The 19,133-nt window shown below is 39.1% G+C and overlaps 3 protein-coding genes across 5 annotated transcripts; all 3 read right to left on the bottom strand.

The window, feature by feature from the left end:
• Positions 1-573: 573 nt before the first annotated feature.
• Positions 574-10,083, bottom strand: tia1 (TIA1 cytotoxic granule-associated RNA binding protein). Of its 3 annotated transcripts, none has more exons than XM_034095682.2 (12): positions 9,864-10,082; positions 8,652-8,748; positions 7,728-7,826; positions 6,051-6,105; positions 5,777-5,864; positions 5,243-5,318; positions 4,981-5,086; positions 4,598-4,696; positions 4,109-4,193; positions 3,857-3,995; positions 3,542-3,696; positions 574-2,504 (listed from the first exon to the last, which is right to left on the bottom strand). In XM_034095682.2, the coding sequence occupies exons 1-12, from the start codon at positions 9,887-9,889 to the stop codon at positions 2,363-2,365; spliced, it is 1,167 nt and encodes a 388-aa protein (XP_033951573.1). In that variant the 5' UTR covers positions 9,890-10,082; the 3' UTR covers positions 574-2,362. The 3 variants fall into 3 exon arrangements, with proteins under 3 accessions (XP_033951573.1, XP_033951574.1, XP_033951575.1); XM_034095683.2 differs by having other exon boundaries at positions 3,542-3,693; positions 9,864-10,081; XM_034095684.2 differs by having other exon boundaries at positions 2,415-2,504; positions 3,529-3,696; positions 9,864-10,083.
• Positions 10,084-11,309: 1,226 nt separating this feature from the next.
• Positions 11,310-13,902, bottom strand: dtwd2 (DTW domain containing 2). The gene is made up of 6 exons (XM_034096041.1): positions 13,687-13,902; positions 13,367-13,457; positions 13,088-13,182; positions 12,785-12,983; positions 12,272-12,400; positions 11,310-11,828 (listed from the first exon to the last, which is right to left on the bottom strand). The coding sequence occupies exons 1-6, from the start codon at positions 13,848-13,850 to the stop codon at positions 11,649-11,651; spliced, it is 858 nt and encodes a 285-aa protein (XP_033951932.1). The 5' UTR covers positions 13,851-13,902; the 3' UTR covers positions 11,310-11,648.
• Positions 13,903-14,738: 836 nt separating this feature from the next.
• LOC117455804 (calpastatin) lies at positions 14,739-18,471 on the bottom strand. Its single transcript, XM_034095385.2, has 2 exons — positions 18,085-18,471; positions 14,739-17,468 (listed from the first exon to the last, which is right to left on the bottom strand). The coding sequence occupies exons 1-2, from the start codon at positions 18,207-18,209 to the stop codon at positions 15,248-15,250; spliced, it is 2,346 nt and encodes a 781-aa protein (XP_033951276.1). The 5' UTR covers positions 18,210-18,471; the 3' UTR covers positions 14,739-15,247.
• Between the last annotated feature and the right edge of the window lie 662 nt (positions 18,472-19,133).

Below are 19,133 nucleotides of genomic sequence, written 5' to 3'. Positions count from 1 at the left end.
TGAGGCTGGAGGAGCTCTGTAATGCTCTAAATACAGGAGGCCGACATTGTTTTATATGAGTTGACATGGATAACTCCAACATTGGAGCTGATTTAAAACAGTCCTCTTATTACTATTTCAGAATAATAAACACACTTGTATAAATAAGTTCACATTCTACCCGAGCAAAAAGTAAAATAAATGCTTAATATACCACCAATGTATAGACTGTTTATATTAGCTTTACATACAGAAAAATCCCGAAATAAGCCTACATTATTCCATTATCTTCTGGCAACAATCTTACAAATAACAGAACTCAGATTATCATATTTAAAGAATTGCAGTTTCCTTTTGCCAAATATGATTCATTCAAACATTTTGTACTAAGGTTCAAAATGAAAAAAACGATCAAATTGATAATTATTGTATAATGAAGAAATTGGTTGCATCTATACTCAATATTGAAATACATACCATGCAACTTTTAGAGAACAGAAAAATACTATTTATATAAATGTAGATAATTATACTTTTTGTTAACCCTTCTTTCTGACCTGGTTTTAAAGACAAGATGCAAACAGCGCAACAGAGAGCAGTTTTAAGCATCAGCATTTTAATGGGACAAAGCAAAAACTCAAACCATGTACAGAACTGTCCTTGCCAAAACATAGGTTGAACACATTCTTAGGCACCGCCTACTCTTGGATGATTTTTGGTTAAATTAAAAAGTAACTCACTGATGATGATGATGATAATAATAAGGCAACACAATGGATTTGTTTAACTATGTTAAAAATGATGGTGACCACAGTGCAAAAATCTGATCCTTATACGGTTGATTCTTAATCTATAAAAACAATTGTTTAGGTTTAAGACAAAATAACTTAAATGATGCATTACTTGTGAATGGAAAGGCTTTTGCATTACATAGCAATGCTGCTTGTCGTCCGAGCCTCTGGAAGAATCAAATGTTGCACCGTCTCTACTGTACACTGGACAGGGATGCTACTGTCGAACAGCCGTTTATGAAGTCCATTAGCCCAACAGGAAGCAAGCTCGCTCCCTTGATTAACATGTCGTCTTTATACAGATTCAGTACAATTAAACAGACCGTTTGGTTATTTACATAAAAACAGAAAACAACGTGGAATGCAAAAACATTTTAAAAACAAAAAAACTAGTAATTCAAATTTTGTGAAAAGATAACCTTAAGTATTTGTGCAATATTTGTCTGCCTATTAGTAAGATAAGAGTGGCAGTAATCCCTGCAATTGGTTTATTTGAGATATTGAAAATCCAATTTAAAAAATAAAGTCGACAGCCACTTAATGTTTCATAAACAAACATAAAAGGTCTCATGTGTCACATGACTTCAACGGTGTCGCTGCAACATTTCTCTATAAGACAGTCCCGAAATTAAACACAAAAAAGGCTCTTTATACAATGTCAGCATTTTAAATTTGCTAAAAATAAAAACAAATGATACTATTTCACTCGTTGCAAAAAAAATGTATAATGGCGTAGTCCTTTCTGTTTCAGGGGGAGATTAATGGACATTGTTCTTGTGTGTAAAAGCATCAGTTCATGCACACACTCAAGCACACACTTCTTATCCACAGACTCATCAGTCCGTCCCAGGAGATGACAGTCGAGAAGCGCTGCATTTTTACTTGTTTCCCCACTTTCCCTCAAACGGTGTACTTTGTCTTCTCAGTGATTTCCTACATTTCACAGAATGACTTGACACACCTTGAGAACTTGCTTGGACTAGTTTTTCACTTTAGTAACATGTGGACAGACGTGAGAAATGAGAGCTTCAAATTGAGAAAAAAAAATAAATGCACCCATTACTCAACACATCGCATGACTTCCTATGGACTACTGAGTGCTTTCTGTGGTAGCCTCTTCTCCCTGTATGATTGTTACACGTTGGTATAAAATTCTGCCCTTCTCTTTGGCTCCGAGGGGCTGAAAACAAACAGAACTTGGTGTTTTATTATCTTCCTTTTAAACTAAAATGTGGCTGTGCTAGAAATATCTTGACATGGTTATATAATTTACATTTGGCCAGATATCTGCAGGCATTACAAAAATACGCCAAACAATAAAATGGGCCCAAGAATGCAAAGGTGCATTAGCAATTAGCTGTTTTAAAAGTGTTTTAAAAGTGTCCCGGAGTGGATGGTTTTTCTTTACACTTGCAGATTTGGGCAGTGGGTGTTAAGTTATGGGCTGGTTAAGGTTGATAAAATGGCGTACCAGCCTTTCTAACAGAATTACTTTGTGTGGTTTCAGAGAGAGAGCATCTAATGCCCTCCCTCCCCCAGCAGAGTATCATCTTGTGGCCTCAGAGACTTCAGAGGCCCGCTGTGCTCAGTGATCAGTGGGTGTGGTAGCCGGCGGTGCTCATGCCGGCCTGGTTGGTCAGCACTGCCCCGTTGACGCCCTGCCCGGGCTCCACCATGGCCCCGTTGCTCACTGCGCCCACGCCTGTCCATCCGGCACCGGCAGCATGTAAATGACTGTAAAGGCAGACAGATTATACAGTTAGATGACAGCTAATGAAAGATCCCGTAGCATCAATGTGAACATTTCTGACATTTAATGTTGTGTGGCGTGAGGGACAGTCTGCAAACTGTGTCCTGCTTTTACATTATAGATGTGATTCAGCTATGTTGTGTTGTATTTGTCCATTTATTGAGGCTATTTCCCTACATTTCAAAACTTGTTTGTATTCAAGTGCAACACCAGCACCCTATGGACTGATAAAGATTTAGCTTGCAGTCAGATTTGTATCAGGCAAACAGAGGCCAATATGTGATGACAAATAAATACATTTATTTTGTTCGATTTAGATTTGATCCCGTTAACACACATTTGCAGTGGAGGGATTTAACCAACAGCTGCTTTTCTAGATTCAGATTAATTCAAAACATTAATCAACATACATTTAATTTATTATTTGCATTGTATGTGTATTATATATACAAGGAGCGACAGCTTAAGCCGCTTAAATGAGACTTTTTGCAAATGAAGCTATAACTTTTGAACTTTCACATACAAAAGTCCAAGGAATTGTCAGGACTTTTACATGTAAAAGAATGAGCAAATAGGTGATGTTATGGGCAATAAAACAGGACGTATACTGTTCTACTGAAAGAGATTGTCAACAGTGAAGACAACATGAAAGATGATGATAAAAAAGGTACAGAAGTTTCTTCAATCACCAACACACATCTAGTGAAGCCATTTCCACTGCAAACCCTCTGCCCACCGTGGGAAATAGATGTAAATATTGTTATTATGTAGGCAGAACAAAATAGTCCCATATTCAGAAATTAAGCTTCCCCTGTTGCTCGTATCCCTAAGTGAGGGAGAGCATGTAAACCCGCTTTCTATTGGGAAAACAATCAAAGTGTGATATAAATAGATAACACCCATTTGGTGTTGCTGTGGTGATAGCAGACAAACTGGCTTAGAGAAAGAAATGAACAAGATGGCTGCATGAAAACAAGATTCACAAGAAATGATTTGTGCTGTGGTCACCTCTGGTACTCACTTGTAGCCCTGCTGATCCCAGGTCTGCCCGTACACTCCGTAGCTGGGCACCTGCCAGCCGTTTGGCACATACTGCCCAATCTGCTGGGCAGCTGTGTTGCTGTACCACTGACCCCACTGACTGTAGGGCTGCGCTGCGAAGCTCACCGTGTTCTGCTGACATACACATTCATATTTCAGGAGGAGGCAGAGTATCACGTTGCACCACAGTGAAGTGAACCAGCAGTGAAGCAGGGTTCCTTTAATGTACGCCGTGCAGGATGGCGACTGCAGAAAAATAAATAAATGATGCGTGGGGGAACCTCCCGGTGCTTACCTGGGGCATCTGTACCTGCTGAATGGGGCTCACAATGTCTGTCGTTTCTTTGCCCCAATAACACTTAACAACATAGCCCTCTATGGATGTGCCGTTGACGGAGACAATGGCATGAGCGGCTGCTTCATGGGAGTTGAACCTGCGCCCACAGAAAGGAGATTAAATATACAAGGATATCTGATCAAAACATACGAGCGTGATGACTTAATGCAAGGTGTTGTGAGTGACAGGTTAATCTGCAAGTCAGCTTACCTCACAAATGAGTAGCCTTTGTCTGGGAAAACACGGATTTCCATTATTTGGCCAAAAGGTGAGAAGGTCTGTCTCATGGTTTGCTCTGCGAAAAAGAGACGAATATTTAAAAGATGAGATTTTTACATGTGCCTCTACATAAGGGTGCTACAATCAATTAGTCATTAATGGTACCAGGCTGATCAAATATAACCAGTTATTTTCAAAGCCGTTTAGCAATTATATGTCTTTAAAGCGACTAGCAACAAAATGAAACGCACACAAAACACAAAAAAAAACTAGCGAAAAATAATAAATAGTTGAGTCTTTGTAAAAGGTCTACATGCACAGTAACGAATACTATTGTTTCTGTTGAATATCTGTACATATAACTACACTTTTCTAAATTGTTTGTGCATGCTGTCAATTAACACCAAATATTTTAGGTGGGACCTGAGAAAGGTGGCCCCCCTTTAACTCTCTAATATGCAGCTTAATCTTATAACTCACCCGTGAGTCCGGTTGTGACCCCCCCGCAGTAGACGGTGCAGTTGCTGGGGCTGGACTGGTTGACCACCTCGTCAAAAGAGAGCTGCTTGGCATTGGTGGCTAAAAGAAAAGATTAGAGCAGTTTTTTATTCATTTAATGTCTTTCTCAAAATATTTATTGTACAATACAACCGTGTGCATCTCCTGTATGTGCTGAATGAACCGTCTGATATATGGATTTTATTATTCAGACACAGACAAGCGTTCATTGGAAGAAAACAATATCAAATGGAAAGTGGGTGCTTGTATGTTGTCCGGTGAGTAAATCTGGAAAACCTTTGGACTGCGAGGAGAGTTCAAATGCAGTCCATCGATTCTCTTTTAGTTAATTCCAGTGTACTTACTCTCATTTGTAGTTTTAGGAGCAGGCTTCCTTGTGGCCCAGTTGGTCCTGATCTGCCGTCCTCCCAGCCACTGTCCTCCCATCTGCTGGATGGCATTCTCTGCATCCTGGTTATACAGAAAGAATACACACCAAAGTGAGTCAAAGACACCGAACACTCAACGTCTCACTGTATGTAAACCCGGAGCTTCAACTGAGTCAACAATCAGAGCCTGCTAATGTTTCTCAGTCCTCTAACACATGGGCATTACTGGCACACTTACCCATTTGTTGAAGAAGGAGACAAAGCCATAGCCTTTAGATTTACCTGTGGCCATGTCTTTCACCACTCGACAATCCCTGTGACAAATATAAAAACACAGTTAGTCGAGGAATTCAATGTATGATATGACTATCACGATATTATTTACCATGATTTGAGTTGTCTATATGGAAGGGTTTCGGGTCTATACCTAAAGTGCACAGTAGCATTTCTTATGATACACTATAGCATGTTATTGTAAATTATTCTTTTCGGCAACAATTCCAATGAAATACAAAAAAACAACACCGAATATTTCTACTAACAAGTATATGTGTGTATTCATAGCCTGATATATTCTCTGCCCTTGCAATGCATTAAAATACATTAAAAAAAATAGCTAAAGTGGAATGATAAAACCCAGCAACATAACACATCATACACATTTACTAAAAATGCCGATGTAGCCCGGCTGATCTGAATAAGCGATATAGAATAACATATAAAAGAAATTAAGAATCCCACACACAAATGATGATCATGAGAATATACTTACGATATTTTCCCAAATGGAGCAAAAGCTGCTTTAATGTCATCTGTTGTGATTTCAGGACTTAGATCTCCAACAAAGACATGGAAGTGACCTAAAAAAACAACATACATTCAAATTTGTATTCATACAAACAATTATTTAACACAGTAAAAACACACATAGTATGACGAGTAAAAGAGTATTGCTTTGTAGTGCATTACATAAGGAATATACAAGATGCCAGGCAGAAATAGAAAATGTGTGTATGTGTGCATTTCTGTAGCTCTGAAAGACTCACTGCTTGTGTCTTTCTTTTGGCTGGTTGGCGTCGTGGCCCAGTTGACCTTGACCTCCTGAAAGAGAGACAGAGCGAGGGAAGAGGAAACAAGGTGAGAAGGGAAGTTTCCTTGCAGAAGAGAGGAAGGTGCTTTTTCTTTGATGAGGTTTTGTCACACACCAGTTTTACTTTATATTCCGTGATTGAGAACTTTTTTTTTTAAATAAGGTGGTCTCTGTATGCCATTAGTGGGGTTTTAAACCAACACTACAACTTGATTTATCTAAGTTTACAAACCTTTGCATTAATTAAAATAGCAGAACAAATACAGTGGAGAATATAAAAAGGGATATCAAGGTTTCACCTTCATAATCAGGAACATTTCAGTCTAGTAAAAATTTGGAGAAAAACTGTAGGAAGTAAGGTCCAAATAACAAGGGACTTACAAACAAGTGATTTTTACGAACTTGTTATACTCCTCAAATGGTCCTTCAATACCTGTTGAGGATAAAATATTTTCAACTGAATGTATTTCTCTTGAAGTTGCTCTTACGTGGATTCTACGTGGAAATAACTTTGCACAAGAACACATAGCAGTAAAGAAGTAAGGGGACAGAAGAGCATCCATTAAAGTCACATGTAGCATGATTACACAGCAGGGCCATGTTAACTCGGTCAGACAGATGGCAAGCTCACTCAAGGGAAATCTTAATTGAAACAGATAATAAAAGCCCAAACAGCTCCATGTTAACATCTACGCAAACACACACACACATGTAAGTTATCAGTTTATTGGCATGTAGTGTTTAGTATTTGTTGTAACAGTGCGGTGACAACTCAGCCTAAACACACATGTTGAAAGACAATTGAAGCTTTAGAAAATGCTTTTACAATCTTATTTCTCTGTGTAAAATGTCAAAACTCTGAGTTATATTATCCATTCAGGTCATAAAATAAACATTAATTATTAATTAAATATTAATTAACCAACTAATTTCAGCTTCTCAGGTGTGGTTGGTTTTAGTTTTCTACAATCTAAAACTAATCATTGTTGAGATTTAAGCCATTCATTAGACAAACAAGACATTTCAAAATGTCAATCTTGGCTTTTTCAATACTCTAATATAGATGTGCAATGAGAGCAATATAGCTCAAATAGATGTCTTTAAATATTCATAGTTTTTGTGCCTGTTCAAAGCATTTCAATTAGTCTTAATTAAATTATTAATGGTGACAATATCTGCAAAATTCATAATTTACTTGTCCATTTTAAAAAGGTAAATACAATTCTAAATATATCTTTCTGAATCGTATAGCCTTTTAAAATGGTAATCTAATGACTGATTATTTTTAAATCCATTACAGATGTTGTGTATTGAATCCAATCACTTTGTGGAGGATCTACAGACTTGTCTCAATTTGAAGTAAAAACAAAGGCTGGCATTCTAGAGAAATTAGAAAATATGTTTTAAAGATTGAGATACTGCAATAACATGGCAGAGATCGGTGTGGTCATTTCAGACTGTGCACAGTAGAGTAATGTGCACAGGGGACTAAACCAAATTAAGTGAAGTGGAGCAGGAACAGGGATGTGAGATAAGGTCTAAAAAAGATACAAGTTTTTTCCAGCCGCTTCATTTCACCCCTGCCCACCCAGCCTCACCGTAGTGGACTCACCCAGGAGATATGATAGCTTACCTTACCCAGAATTTTCCGACCGTTCATGGCTGCGATTGTGGCCGTGGCATGTCTATGCTCATAGAACTCCACAAAGCAGTACGGATCATGACCTGCTGTCTGGAGGGGGCAGGAAACAGATATTATTCAGAGGCATTGTCAATGTTTTTTATTGTTAAAAAGGAAGAGAACAAGCACTTTTGTTGATTGCTGGAGGGGTGTGACAGTGTTTGATTGACAGCAGAGTCCCGGGGTTACACCATAGAGAATGTAAGACAATGTCAACAAACATGCACAATAACTTACATTGTGTAGCTAGTTATTGAAGAGCAGGACCAAAACAGAACTTATCAGACAAAAGAGACATTGCATCTACTTTATAATGTTGGCAATAAGCTAACTGGGCTGCAAAATTATAGTTTTTATAGTTTTCCAGGCAGTACTTAATTGGATGTATCAAAATCAAAAAGTATCCGTCGACAATACCAGATAGATAGTGCGTCAAACTAATGAAAACATACATTTGTGATACCAACGCCTTTCCCTAATTGAACTGATACCAATTTGATGGGTGGAAAAACGGGCCTACACATGATTGACATCATAGCTATGTATAATGTAACGTACAATAAATTGGGACTTTAACGTTTATTTGGCCATTATACAAGATGACAGAATTATATTTTGTTTATCCAGATAATCCCAGATGCTGGAATAAATGTGGATTTTTCGGGAAGAACGTCAGAGGAGATAAGGAAGCGACTCAATCAGATCATAAGGTCGGGGAGAAAAGTGTTGAGGTATGAACTCTCTTACATTGTACGACAGTTGTCCTACTGTTGTCGTACTACCAAATGTGTCCGCTGTAACCAAATTATCTTCTCAAGCAAGCAAGGAAGAACACACACAAAAAAAAAGAGTGAATACGATGAAAAATTAACTCACATCTACTATCATTTTACAGCTCTTGCAGGGTCCAATCTGGCCAAACAGCTCCAGGATGAGGGCCTCTGTCACGTCCCGGGACAGATTCCCCACATACCTACAATGGACAGAAGACACAGACAATACTGTCAGTCGTTTTGTGATGTAACTGAAGATTTGACATCTTCTGCGGGTGGTGAAGCAGGGTAAAGTTTTTCCTTCAATTATTAATGTGGTGACTAAATGAAAATCCGGCCTGGGACATAAATATGAAGTTGTTCAGCAGATCTGGGAGTGGGTTTGTTAATTGTTTTGGTTTTGTAGGTAAAAGGGTGTTTGCCTCCCCGGTGGCCAACCTAATTATTCTCAAACTGTGTTGAGTTAGTATCTATTACCCGAGTTTGCCTCAGTAGAATAAAGGGCTGTGGGTCAGTTTGTTGTATTGTGTTGTCGTGCTTTGGGTTGTAACATACAAAGTCATTTTTTAAATCCAATATCCCATAGAATCTTATAAGAAATGTATGGATGTGTGAATGCCAAAACTACACATTTACACACAAATGTCTGCGGCTGACCTTGTGTCACAACACTGCTGGCTTTTAAGAGATGTAATTTAATCTAAACCAGGTAACTAAAATAACCCATTAACCAAATAAACACATTAACATCAGTATTAGATTATTTTGAGGAAGGGTACTGGTAACAGAGCTATCCATTCAAGTAGTACTAGGCCTGTGAATTAATGTCTCCCATGAAACTCTATGGATGATGGCACACCAAACTCCATAGAAAAATGAGGCAATTCAGTGTTCTCCTGTTCATCGTCCGACTAACAACAGTCTCTGATACATATGGCTACTCTGTGCAATACAAAACTGCATTCGGCATACAAAAAACACATCACATTCTATCGAAAGGAATAATTATTGAATGTTCCTTTGTGAGCAGTGTGTACCCATGTACACATAGTGTATGGTTCCTACGCGTTAATTTGATCCATTTCTGGATTCACTTGTGAATGAGCCGAATATTCCAGATGTGAGATAATTACGATGTATTAAGATGTTTTTAAGTCGTATTTAGGATATACACTCAACATATATTTGTTATTGAGTATATGGTGCAAATCTCTCCGTTTTGAGACTGTAATACGCTGTATCGATGCTAATTTAGCTACGTGACGGATACAAGAGGCTAGCTAACGGTAACGCAGACACACATACACACACTTACAGGGTTTTGGGCTGGTCATCGTCCATTCTGTTTTAACTTGCTGGCCGAGAACAAGTCGCAAACCCTGAGAGCAAATCCGCGACTGTCTCAGGCAGTTGCCCGCGACACCGTCAGGTTATTTTAATGCGCAGTATGAAGTGATAACCCGCCGATGTGTTAGCTCCGGAGTGAACAATGGGCAGCCGACAAAGATGGCGGAACGACCGGGGCCGAACCTCACGCGCATGCGCAGCTTCCCAACCAAACACAACATCAAGACATGTTACAAAATACTGTCAAGTGAATACAAAATACATGTTACACACGTTTCTTATGTATGAATATAGTACAATTTATAATAAAGTCTATGTTATACGTTTTTTATAAACAATATGAGCAGCACACTAATATTGTACCATTAAACAGGCAAAACAACAGACTGCTTCTTTATATTGTTTTTATTTAATTACCCACTCAAAGCATTATGTGGTTTACTCCCCTCTGAGATTCTGTCCTCAGGATGGTATCATCATTTTTACGAGAATCATACCTGCCCAAGTGTTCTATACTGTACTGTACACTGCTCCTTGTACTAGACTCCTAGTAAAATGATGGGTTAAATGCAGAGATCAAATGTCACTGTGTGTGCTGTGTGCATGTGTGTGTGACCATTAAAGAGGGTTTCATCCTCCAATTTTAATATATAATGTCACATCTATGTTTAATATATAAACATGTAAATTCACCAACACATTTTTCCCCTTGTTTTACGAAATGTAAATGATCTGACCTTTAAATCTTTCACCAATAAAAGGCTGTTCATATAAATGTGATGTTTAATGTAAAATACATGTTTAATGTATGTATGTATATATTCATACTTTATTTTATACTTTTTTTTCAGCATTGTTTACTCTACATGGCAGTCAATATATAGACATTTTTATTGATTGGGATAAATATATAATATTTAATAATAATATAGTACTTCTTGAAGTTTAAGACTTTTAATGAAGACATTTAAAAAAAATGGTTTGACTTTCTTTGACATCTCAAAATTAATTTCACCAGCTGTCAGACCAAGCAAGACAAACATATGTATTTTAGCTACTAATAATAGTTTTGGTAAGAATGCCACTGTGTGCTTTGCTGTGTACAAGTGTGAATTGGATAGATGTAATAACCATGTATAGGATCATGGTATCAATTTATTATAGAAAACTGTATGCATTCAGATTTACTTTTGCTCTTTCTGTGCAATATCCAATTACAAATCCTTGTAGGTCTGCCATTACATTTATGAGATGCATTTTAAATATATTATCGCTATACCTTAAGTGTTTGCAAAGTGCTCACTTCATCAACAAACCTCCATACCTTACATAAAAACACAGTTCAATATATTTTGTATTGCCCCTTTTTTCTACTGGATTGTAGGTGTCTGGTATTTTCATGAAATATAACAAGTTTAAAATGTAATTTTATTTTGTAACATGTCTGGGTAAAGACTTTGCTAAAAAAACATCGGCCCTTCCAGATCAATCACAACAAAACCACCATAGTGTTTATAAAAAGATAGGAAGAACAATGTAAATTGTTTTTTAAAACAATAAAACCTGATTTATTGTCAAACCAGGACATTTAAACTTTTTAAAATTGAATGACAAATATATAAATTAAGTTTGCCAACAATAAACACAAAAAAAGTCTCAAAAAGTCCAGTGGTTTCCACATGTGCGCCCTGATGCTGCTCTGATGAAACAGTCCTGAGCAGCATCAGTCGAGCTTCTCTGCTCAGTCTCTCCCTCATCTTGGGCAGACATTGTGGTCAGTGACGAGTTTCTCCATCCTCTTTATCTTGCGTTTGTTCTTGGGCATGTGTTTGTCATACATGCCGTTCTTTAGTAAATGCTCCTTGCTATGGTGAACCTGAGCACCGTGCTGCAGCTGGAAGGAGCACAGAGCCTTCAGGGGCCTCAGCAGAACCTGGACACACAAATGGAGAAGGTGTAAACAAAATGGTTTCTTGTTGGCGTTGCAACCTCTGTTTGTAACTCTCAAAAATAACCAAATCTATGTACTCCATTTTGATTTGGGTGACTTCTCACTGGTCAGTTTTTAAACTGAGCTGCAGTTAACAATGAATTAAACTATAACTTGTACGTGAAAGGGGTTGCTCATATTAATGAACCTACATGTATTTACAGCAGTTCCTCTCAGCTCTGTGAATCATTTGAAACTCATTTATTTAGTTTTTACAGCCTGCGACTTTACTGTTTTTGTTCAGACAGTGAATGCCCTCATTCCCAGACACAGGAAGCTGTTTTCAGAAACACAACCCCAAATAAATGCTAATGCTGCTCCATATCTGCTGGATGTGTTACTAAACAGCTATATATATATTAATCATCATTATTTCATCACGTCACCTCTTGGATGTCGTCATTCTGCTCCAGTATGGACAGCGAGACAGCAGCACACTCCAGCGTGGACAGGCAGATGTTGGAGGGTTGTGTGCGGATCACATACTGACTGGAAAGAGTCCTATTGAGCTGCACCTGGTGACCCAAAGCAGAGGTGATCAGAAGGGTGAGAAAAACTTGATTTCTTTCAAATAACAAAAGTTATTTTGCCTGGAATTAAAACAGATACGATAGTTGATCTTCAATTATACCAAGTGTTTGCTACCCTTAAATTCTGGGACATAAACAATTGTTACCACCAGTCCTCACTGATATCCCCCTATCAAGACGAAAATGTTAAGGATTAGAACTTTTATATTTAAAATATGCACTTAAATAGTTGCACAAAATCAACTTTTAGGCCACTGAAGAGAAATGAACATTAGTCAAATGACACACTGAAAGGCAACGTTTATTATCTCTTTTTGAACATCACATCAAACCTATTTTATTGTGAAAAAACAGTTATACAGTACACACCTGTTTAGGCAGGTGAAACAGGCTGTTTTTCAGGAACATGTTTTTGGCCTGGCTCCAGGTGCCGTCTATAATGATCACATTGTGTGTCACTGTGCCTACTTCCTGGTGTTGTACCAACTCGTCCAGGTTCTGGGATTTGGGACCTGGGTACAAGATCAGCGTCCTGCTGTCCCGACACACCGCAGCCAGCTCCGGGTGCCTGAGAGGGGAACAATTGAAGAAAACTCAATACATCTGTAAATTCAGAGACAAAAGTGTTTCAATGGTGTGGCGGAGAGCTAACATTGGAGAATGACTTCTTACTTTTCCTCATTGAATCTCCTTCCCACTATGACATTGCATTTTCCTTGTGGCAAACAAGCAGCAAGTAGTGGCACTGTGCGAAGAACTCTGCTCTCCTGAAAGTAAACTGGAGGTTAGAAAAGGCATAACCATGAGCCTCTTATGTCTGGTACTGTATGTGCACCTAACCTGACTATTGTTTTAATAGTAGGGATGCTCCGATAGTATATCATGTATAAGCCTTTCAAACAGTAGACGAGTGTTGGGCATGTATGCCACATTTGACATGTTATTACTCACCTCTGCAGGATGCTGCACTATGTACAGACATGTGGAGACCTCCAGGGGTTGTGTTGGAAGAAATGGACAGAGACACACCTTCTGAGGGCGACTACATGGGAGGAAAGTTGAAGACTGTGATTGCAACGTTACATCCCAGCCTATAAGCCCCCATCTCTCAGTTTCAGGTGGTCTTCAGCTTTTCTTTAACGACATTAATCTGTTCCCTCATTAAAGCATGCCAGTAATTTGAGGAGAACAAGAATGGGATGAGGAGGAGGGTTTCCAACAAATCTAACTGGTTAGCTAGCTAGCATTAGCTTCACTTTAATTCAGCTCACCGGCACCGTAAACACGTCGGTCTTCTCTCGCCCACCTCGACCGGGAGGGCAGCCAGGTCGCCAAAAGCGTCGTTTAATTCATCTTCATTCGACGAGCTGTCACCGTTTTCTGCTCCGTTTTCTTCAGAAGAGACAGGAGAACAAAAGCTGGGATCATTGTCCATGGTGAAGTTAGCAAAAAGCTAACTTATCACCTATGCTTATCCCATGTTGTAACACACAGCATAGAAATACACCAACTAGAATGCCTACAAACCGGTATACTAAACTGATATGTTAGCTAACTGGCTATACGAACAATATATATATAAAACGAAAACTTATTTAATTAGTATCTTTATTTTTATAATTATTACTGTATGTATTTGGAGAATTTGGCCAAATAAAATATTGTTTAGCTATGTGAATTAGCATATCTACTCTATCTACTGTATTTCTATGCCCTAATGGTAAACCATGAACTCAAAGCTGCCACCTGTCGATGTGGAGGTGACCGAAGTAAAAACTGATGGGAAATACTCATTCATACTCCGATCATAATTAGCACCATAACATATTTATATTCGGTTAAAATATTTAAAATTACTAATGCTTGATTAACTATACTTATCTTTGTTTCTTATTTATGAAATATTCCATGTGTTTATTTATGAAATATTCCATGTGTTTATTTAGAATGATCTGGTCATTTCCTCTTCGTATGCTTAACTAGCCTTTTATAAGGATGTGGTATGATATTCTTTAGTTGTATATTTTAAATATGTGCTGCATGGCCTATGTTGTAGCTACTTACTTGTGACTGTAAATTATAAATGTTGAATTTGATTTATTTCATGTTGCTTATTGCTGCTCTGTGTGTTAAAAAGGTGTCGAAATACAATGTGTGCTCGGGAACACTGCAGAGCTCCAGATGGGAATCTGTGGACTCAGGCGTAGGAGCAACCGTATGCAATTCTTGACATAAACCGGCTTTTTTGATTATGTCGGGGCAAATACTGCACTGTCCAATCTTAGTACAGTCCTGGCTAAAAGAAACCCTCTATACACAGTCACAAACATGGTGGTGTAACATGGAATCAGTTACACACAATTTTTTTTAATTCAGCGTTAATGTTGGTTTTGGAAAACATTAAGAAGTATAGATAGTATAATGCACATACACAGGTTTTTGACTGTTTACAAGAGGTCACGCATACTTCTGGCTGAGACGAGGTGTCAGGTTTACAGCCAGAAAGGCCTATTTTTAGCTGAAGATCCCCACTAACGTCACAACGACACATGCACTCTCACCTTTTTTATTCACACCCATGACCCTCACCTCTTTAAAACAAAACACTATAATTCATGCTCTATTGTCACAAGTCCACACTGCAGGGCCTGGGATAACCTGGAGAAAGGAAGGACAATGTCCTTCTCTGAAATTGTGTTCAATTACAAAAAAAACTATTTTGCAGTCTTCATAGAAAGGTTTTTTAGAAAGTACCTCAGCTGTGATTTTAAGACATTGAATGAGTTCATCAGGGTACGTAAAAACAAACTGGTTAAAGACACTATAGTTCAGTTAAAGAATAACACACTGTCCTTTATCTTTAGCCGCTTCATTTGACCTATCACTCAGTTTTTCTGGATTAACCAATTCTGATGACGTAATATTCACTTCCTCTGGTTCAGTTTGTTTTGGAGCTGCTTCAGTCTCAGTTTTGTCCTCTTCTTCTACTGGTGTAGTGTCTTTTTCCTCAGCAGCAGCTGGTGTTGTGTTTCTGAATGTTATTTCATTGTTATCTTCTACACTTGCAGTTGGTGGGGACTCCTCTGCAACCAAGGCATCTTCCATTAGAGCATCATTGGAGATAGGTTGCATCATTTCCTCTCCATCCCCATCTCCCTCATCTGCAGTCTCTGCAGGTGATGCCGTCTCTTTCTCCTCCACCCTCTGTTCCTTTCCTCCAGCCTCCTCTTTCTCCTGCATGATATCGTCAACTGGAGTCAGAGGTGTGAGGTCGAGACATGCCTTAAAAGAGGACGTTGCCTTTCTCCTGGGAGGAGCAACTGGCTTTTGCTTTTCCAAATCTTGTTTCCACATTTCCTGATCTGTACTGACATCTTTCTCGTCCAGAGCCGCAGGATGTTCCTCTGTTCTTTCCCAGAAAGGATCATCCGAGACGAACTCAAAGCTTGAGACGCTAAGTGGATCTTCTGGGACCTTTTTTACCTTAATGGAGACTTTCTTAGTTGTCTTCTGTTTGTTTTTTGTAGTTGATTGGGCTTCATCCTCTTTAGGTGACCGAGGGAAAGGATCTACATCACATGGAGAAGAGTTGTCACTGGCTCTGAAGAAGTCTGTGATTTCTTCCTCTGAATTTGGCACCCCACCTTGTTCTGGCTCAGGCAACAAATCATCAAAATCACACAGATCTTGGGCCAATACCCGAGAACCTTCCTCTGGGCTAATTACTTCTTCAGCTGGCTCCACTTCCAATGCAGGTGTCTCATCTATGAGGACATATTTCTCTAAATATCCCCTGGCTTCTCTGTCTGAATGCCTGCTGTGAAAAGACTTCTCAGATGTCATGCTTTCTGTATCCTCTTCTTTCTCCCGACAGCCGACTGCTTCCTCGTACAGGTCCGTGTAAAGGAAAGCCATGGCTTTGGGCTCCTCCAGTAAAATTTGGTCAATAATTTTGAGAGGTCCTTCTGGTAGAAAGATTGGTGTCAGGATGTCCTCTTGGCTTCCAAACAAAGTTGAACCGCTCGGTTTTGATGGGAGTCTAGAGGGTGGGCGTTCGTCTTCTTTGTCTAGAGGCTTCATATAGTTGTCTGTGCCGCCGTAGAATACTTCATCTAGAAGCTCGCTGCTGATTTCCTCCAGGCTGATTGTGTCTGACTTGTCATTTTCTTCATTTGTTGTTGGGGTGGTGGTGTGGTCTTCAGTCTCCGCAGTGTCCTGGATCTCAGTCGCAGCCTCTTCCTCTTCCTCTTCCTCTTCCTCTTGCTGTTCCTGCACGATCACAGCAGGACCTCCTGGAGCCTCAGCCTCAACCAAGGTGAACGCCTCAAAGTAGTCTGCATTGCCGGCAGCGGCTCTGCCTGGAGGTCGGGCCACTGGAGCTCCAGGTGGATCCATTTTATTTGGACCAATGGAGGACGAGGGATTGACCTGGTCATCACTTGCCTCGTCCATTCCTGTAAACACCAGATCGTCACAACGAATCTCTTCACTAGCTTTAGGAACAAGGCTGTCCTCTAGATAAGAAAGATTGTCCACCATTACTTCGCTCTCCTCTTCATCCACAGTGGCCATTTTCGGAGGAACGACAATGTTTAGGATTTCAGAGCCCTCGGACACTAATCTAAACAGCATTTGCTCTTCATCCACCATTGGATCGTTCACTTCCTCTTCTTCAGTTTTTACATTTGGCTGTGAAACTTCGAATAACTCCGGTCTTCCTGAGATGTTCTCAGAACTTTCTACAACTCGTTGTCTCTCTGATTTTCTCTTCCTCCCTTTAGTTCTCTTCCGTCTTGAGAACAGCTCGTCGTCCATGACAAAGATGATTTTCCCTGCAGGAACAGAGCCAGGTGTTGCAGGCCGCACTGCGACCGGAGAGCTCAGATCCACAGTTCCAGCTTCAGAGGTCCATGGCGTGCTGCTGCGACTCGGGGTCGTTTCCCATGCAATGCCGCTGTCCTCGCCTTGCATAGTTACCATGGAGAAGGAGGGGTCCATCATCAGGCATTGCATCTTAGGTTGGACGTTGTCATCGCTGACAGCCTCTCGTAAACTAAAGGCAGACAAACACAAGATAGTCGATATTAGAGATAATAATGTACAATCAAAGCGGGTGTTTCTATCATTAAGCTTTAAATGGCCTAGATTTTATAGTTTGAGATTTTTTGTTAACTGGATTAGAACAATTTAAATATGAAAAAAGTTACAAAATGAATAATTTAGCTAATTACTTTATTATTATCATTGTGGAGGCTTTGGTTTGAAGTGGTGTTGAACTTTATTGATTATGGTGTCGGTGTTTTGTCCACCCCTTGGCCAAAGGACAGAAAGCCCTCTTTGTGTAACACGATTGTAAAGTTAAATCAACATCATGTTATAACAAGTTCAAAATGTAACTTGGTAATGAATCCATGAAGGGAGAATTCATTGTATTAGGTTACATTCATGTTAGCTAGCTGTTCCTAATACGAATGTACACTAAGCACTTAGTTAGTCACACTAAAGAAATCTCATATCATACGAAGAACAGATCCAATTTACTTGTGTAGAATGAACCTCTGGAGACTTGGGAATACATGAAATAAAATGAACCATATTACACAGAAAACTTTGACTTTGAGCTGAAGTAATGTTTCCAAAAAACAATATGTGGAATAACTGATCTGTACCTGTTTCTAAGGTTCTCCACTTCATCACTGGCCTCGAGGTTTTGTCCGGTAAAATCTTCGGGTGTCAGCGCTGTCATCTCAGGGTCCACATCCAACGGCGCCAATTCTTCTGTCAGAGCATCCATTGTTGTAATATCTTGATGAATCTGCTTTCACCTCTCAACACAACTCAGTGCTGCTCTGTTGATCTCATTCTAAGCCAAGCGTGCTCCAGTTGAGTCTTCATGCTCAGCGTAATCTTGAAATAGAAGACTGGTCTTCCAGTGTTTCATCTCAAGCATTTGTAACATGCATGGAAGTTCATTTCTGTTTACACAGGATGAACCTTTGCATTTGGCATAAACAATAAATAGGTGAATCTGGGTTAGTTAGTTAGTTGTGGCCTGTGACGAATTTGAACTGTGGAAAATGCAGCATCATGTAAAATGCCTGTGCTTTATGGTTCTTACCATGTCTAAATATAATGTAGCCTGTATCCAATGTCAGGAGCCTGTCTGTTATAGCCCCACAAGTTCTAATTAGTTTGTTGTTGTGCAAAACCAATAAGGGATTAAAAAAAACATATTACAGTAGGCTTTAACCATGTTGTGAGAAAAGTGGTAAATAACATATTTATCAAATTTGTACCCAATAAAAACACATATGAATGGCCTAATCTAACACTTTAATGTTTAAGATCAAATCTGCATAATGTGTTTTAAATTCTACTTGTTCTTGACCCATGATTCATCCAAGGCAAATATCAACCTTGCACCTGTTTATGTCTATCGTGCTGCGTGTCAAGGAAACTATGTGAGAAATGAAGGACAGGAAGGTTAGGGGGGGTATACTTTTAGTCAACAGGTCGTATCTGTGCACAAGTTGTCTTCACGTGTAAAATACCTTCTGTAAATCAAAGTATTGCTCAATGGACATGACAAGTAGGCTAAATGGCACCGTATTAAACGTGAACTTCCTTTAATACAAATCACATGCATAATGGTGGATTACAGATATGTTGTTATAAGGACCATATTCCAAATCTTATAAAACTATTCGCAACAAAGTGT

This window comes from Pseudochaenichthys georgianus, chromosome 12, assembly GCF_902827115.2.
Source record: "Pseudochaenichthys georgianus chromosome 12, fPseGeo1.2, whole genome shotgun sequence".
In the NCBI taxonomy this organism is placed as follows: domain Eukaryota; kingdom Metazoa; phylum Chordata; class Actinopteri; order Perciformes; family Channichthyidae; genus Pseudochaenichthys; species Pseudochaenichthys georgianus.
Note: the sequence above shows the minus strand (reverse complement) of the source record. Positions and strands in the feature narration are given on the sequence as shown.

Coding starts and splice junctions, on each gene's coding strand:
- dtwd2 (XM_034096041.1), bottom strand. CDS start 13,850: ATGGACAATGATCCCAGCTTTTGTTCTCCTGTCTCTTCTGAAGAAAAC. Junction 13,458..13,686: donor CCGACGTGTTTACGGTGCCG/GTGAGCTGAATT, acceptor CCTCCCATGTAG/TCGCCCTCAGAAGGTGTGTC. Junction 13,183..13,366: donor TAGTGCAGCATCCTGCAGAG/GTGAGTAATAAC, acceptor GTTTACTTTCAG/GAGAGCAGAGTTCTTCGCAC.
- tia1 (XM_034095682.2), bottom strand. CDS start 9,889: ATGGACGATGACCAGCCCAAAACCCT. Junction 8,749..9,863: donor GATGACCAGCCCAAAACCCT/GTAAGTGTGTGT, acceptor TGTCCATTGTAG/GTATGTGGGGAATCTGTCCC. Junction 5,319..5,776: donor GCTCCATTTGGGAAAATATC/GTAAGTATATTC, acceptor TATTTGTCACAG/GGATTGTCGAGTGGTGAAAG.
- LOC117455804 (XM_034095385.2), bottom strand. CDS start 18,209: ATGGATGCTCTGACAGAAGAATTGGCGCCGTTGGATGTGGACCCTGAG. Junction 17,469..18,084: donor GTGGAGAACCTTAGAAACAG/GTACAGATCAGT, acceptor GTCTGCCTTTAG/TTTACGAGAGGCTGTCAGCG.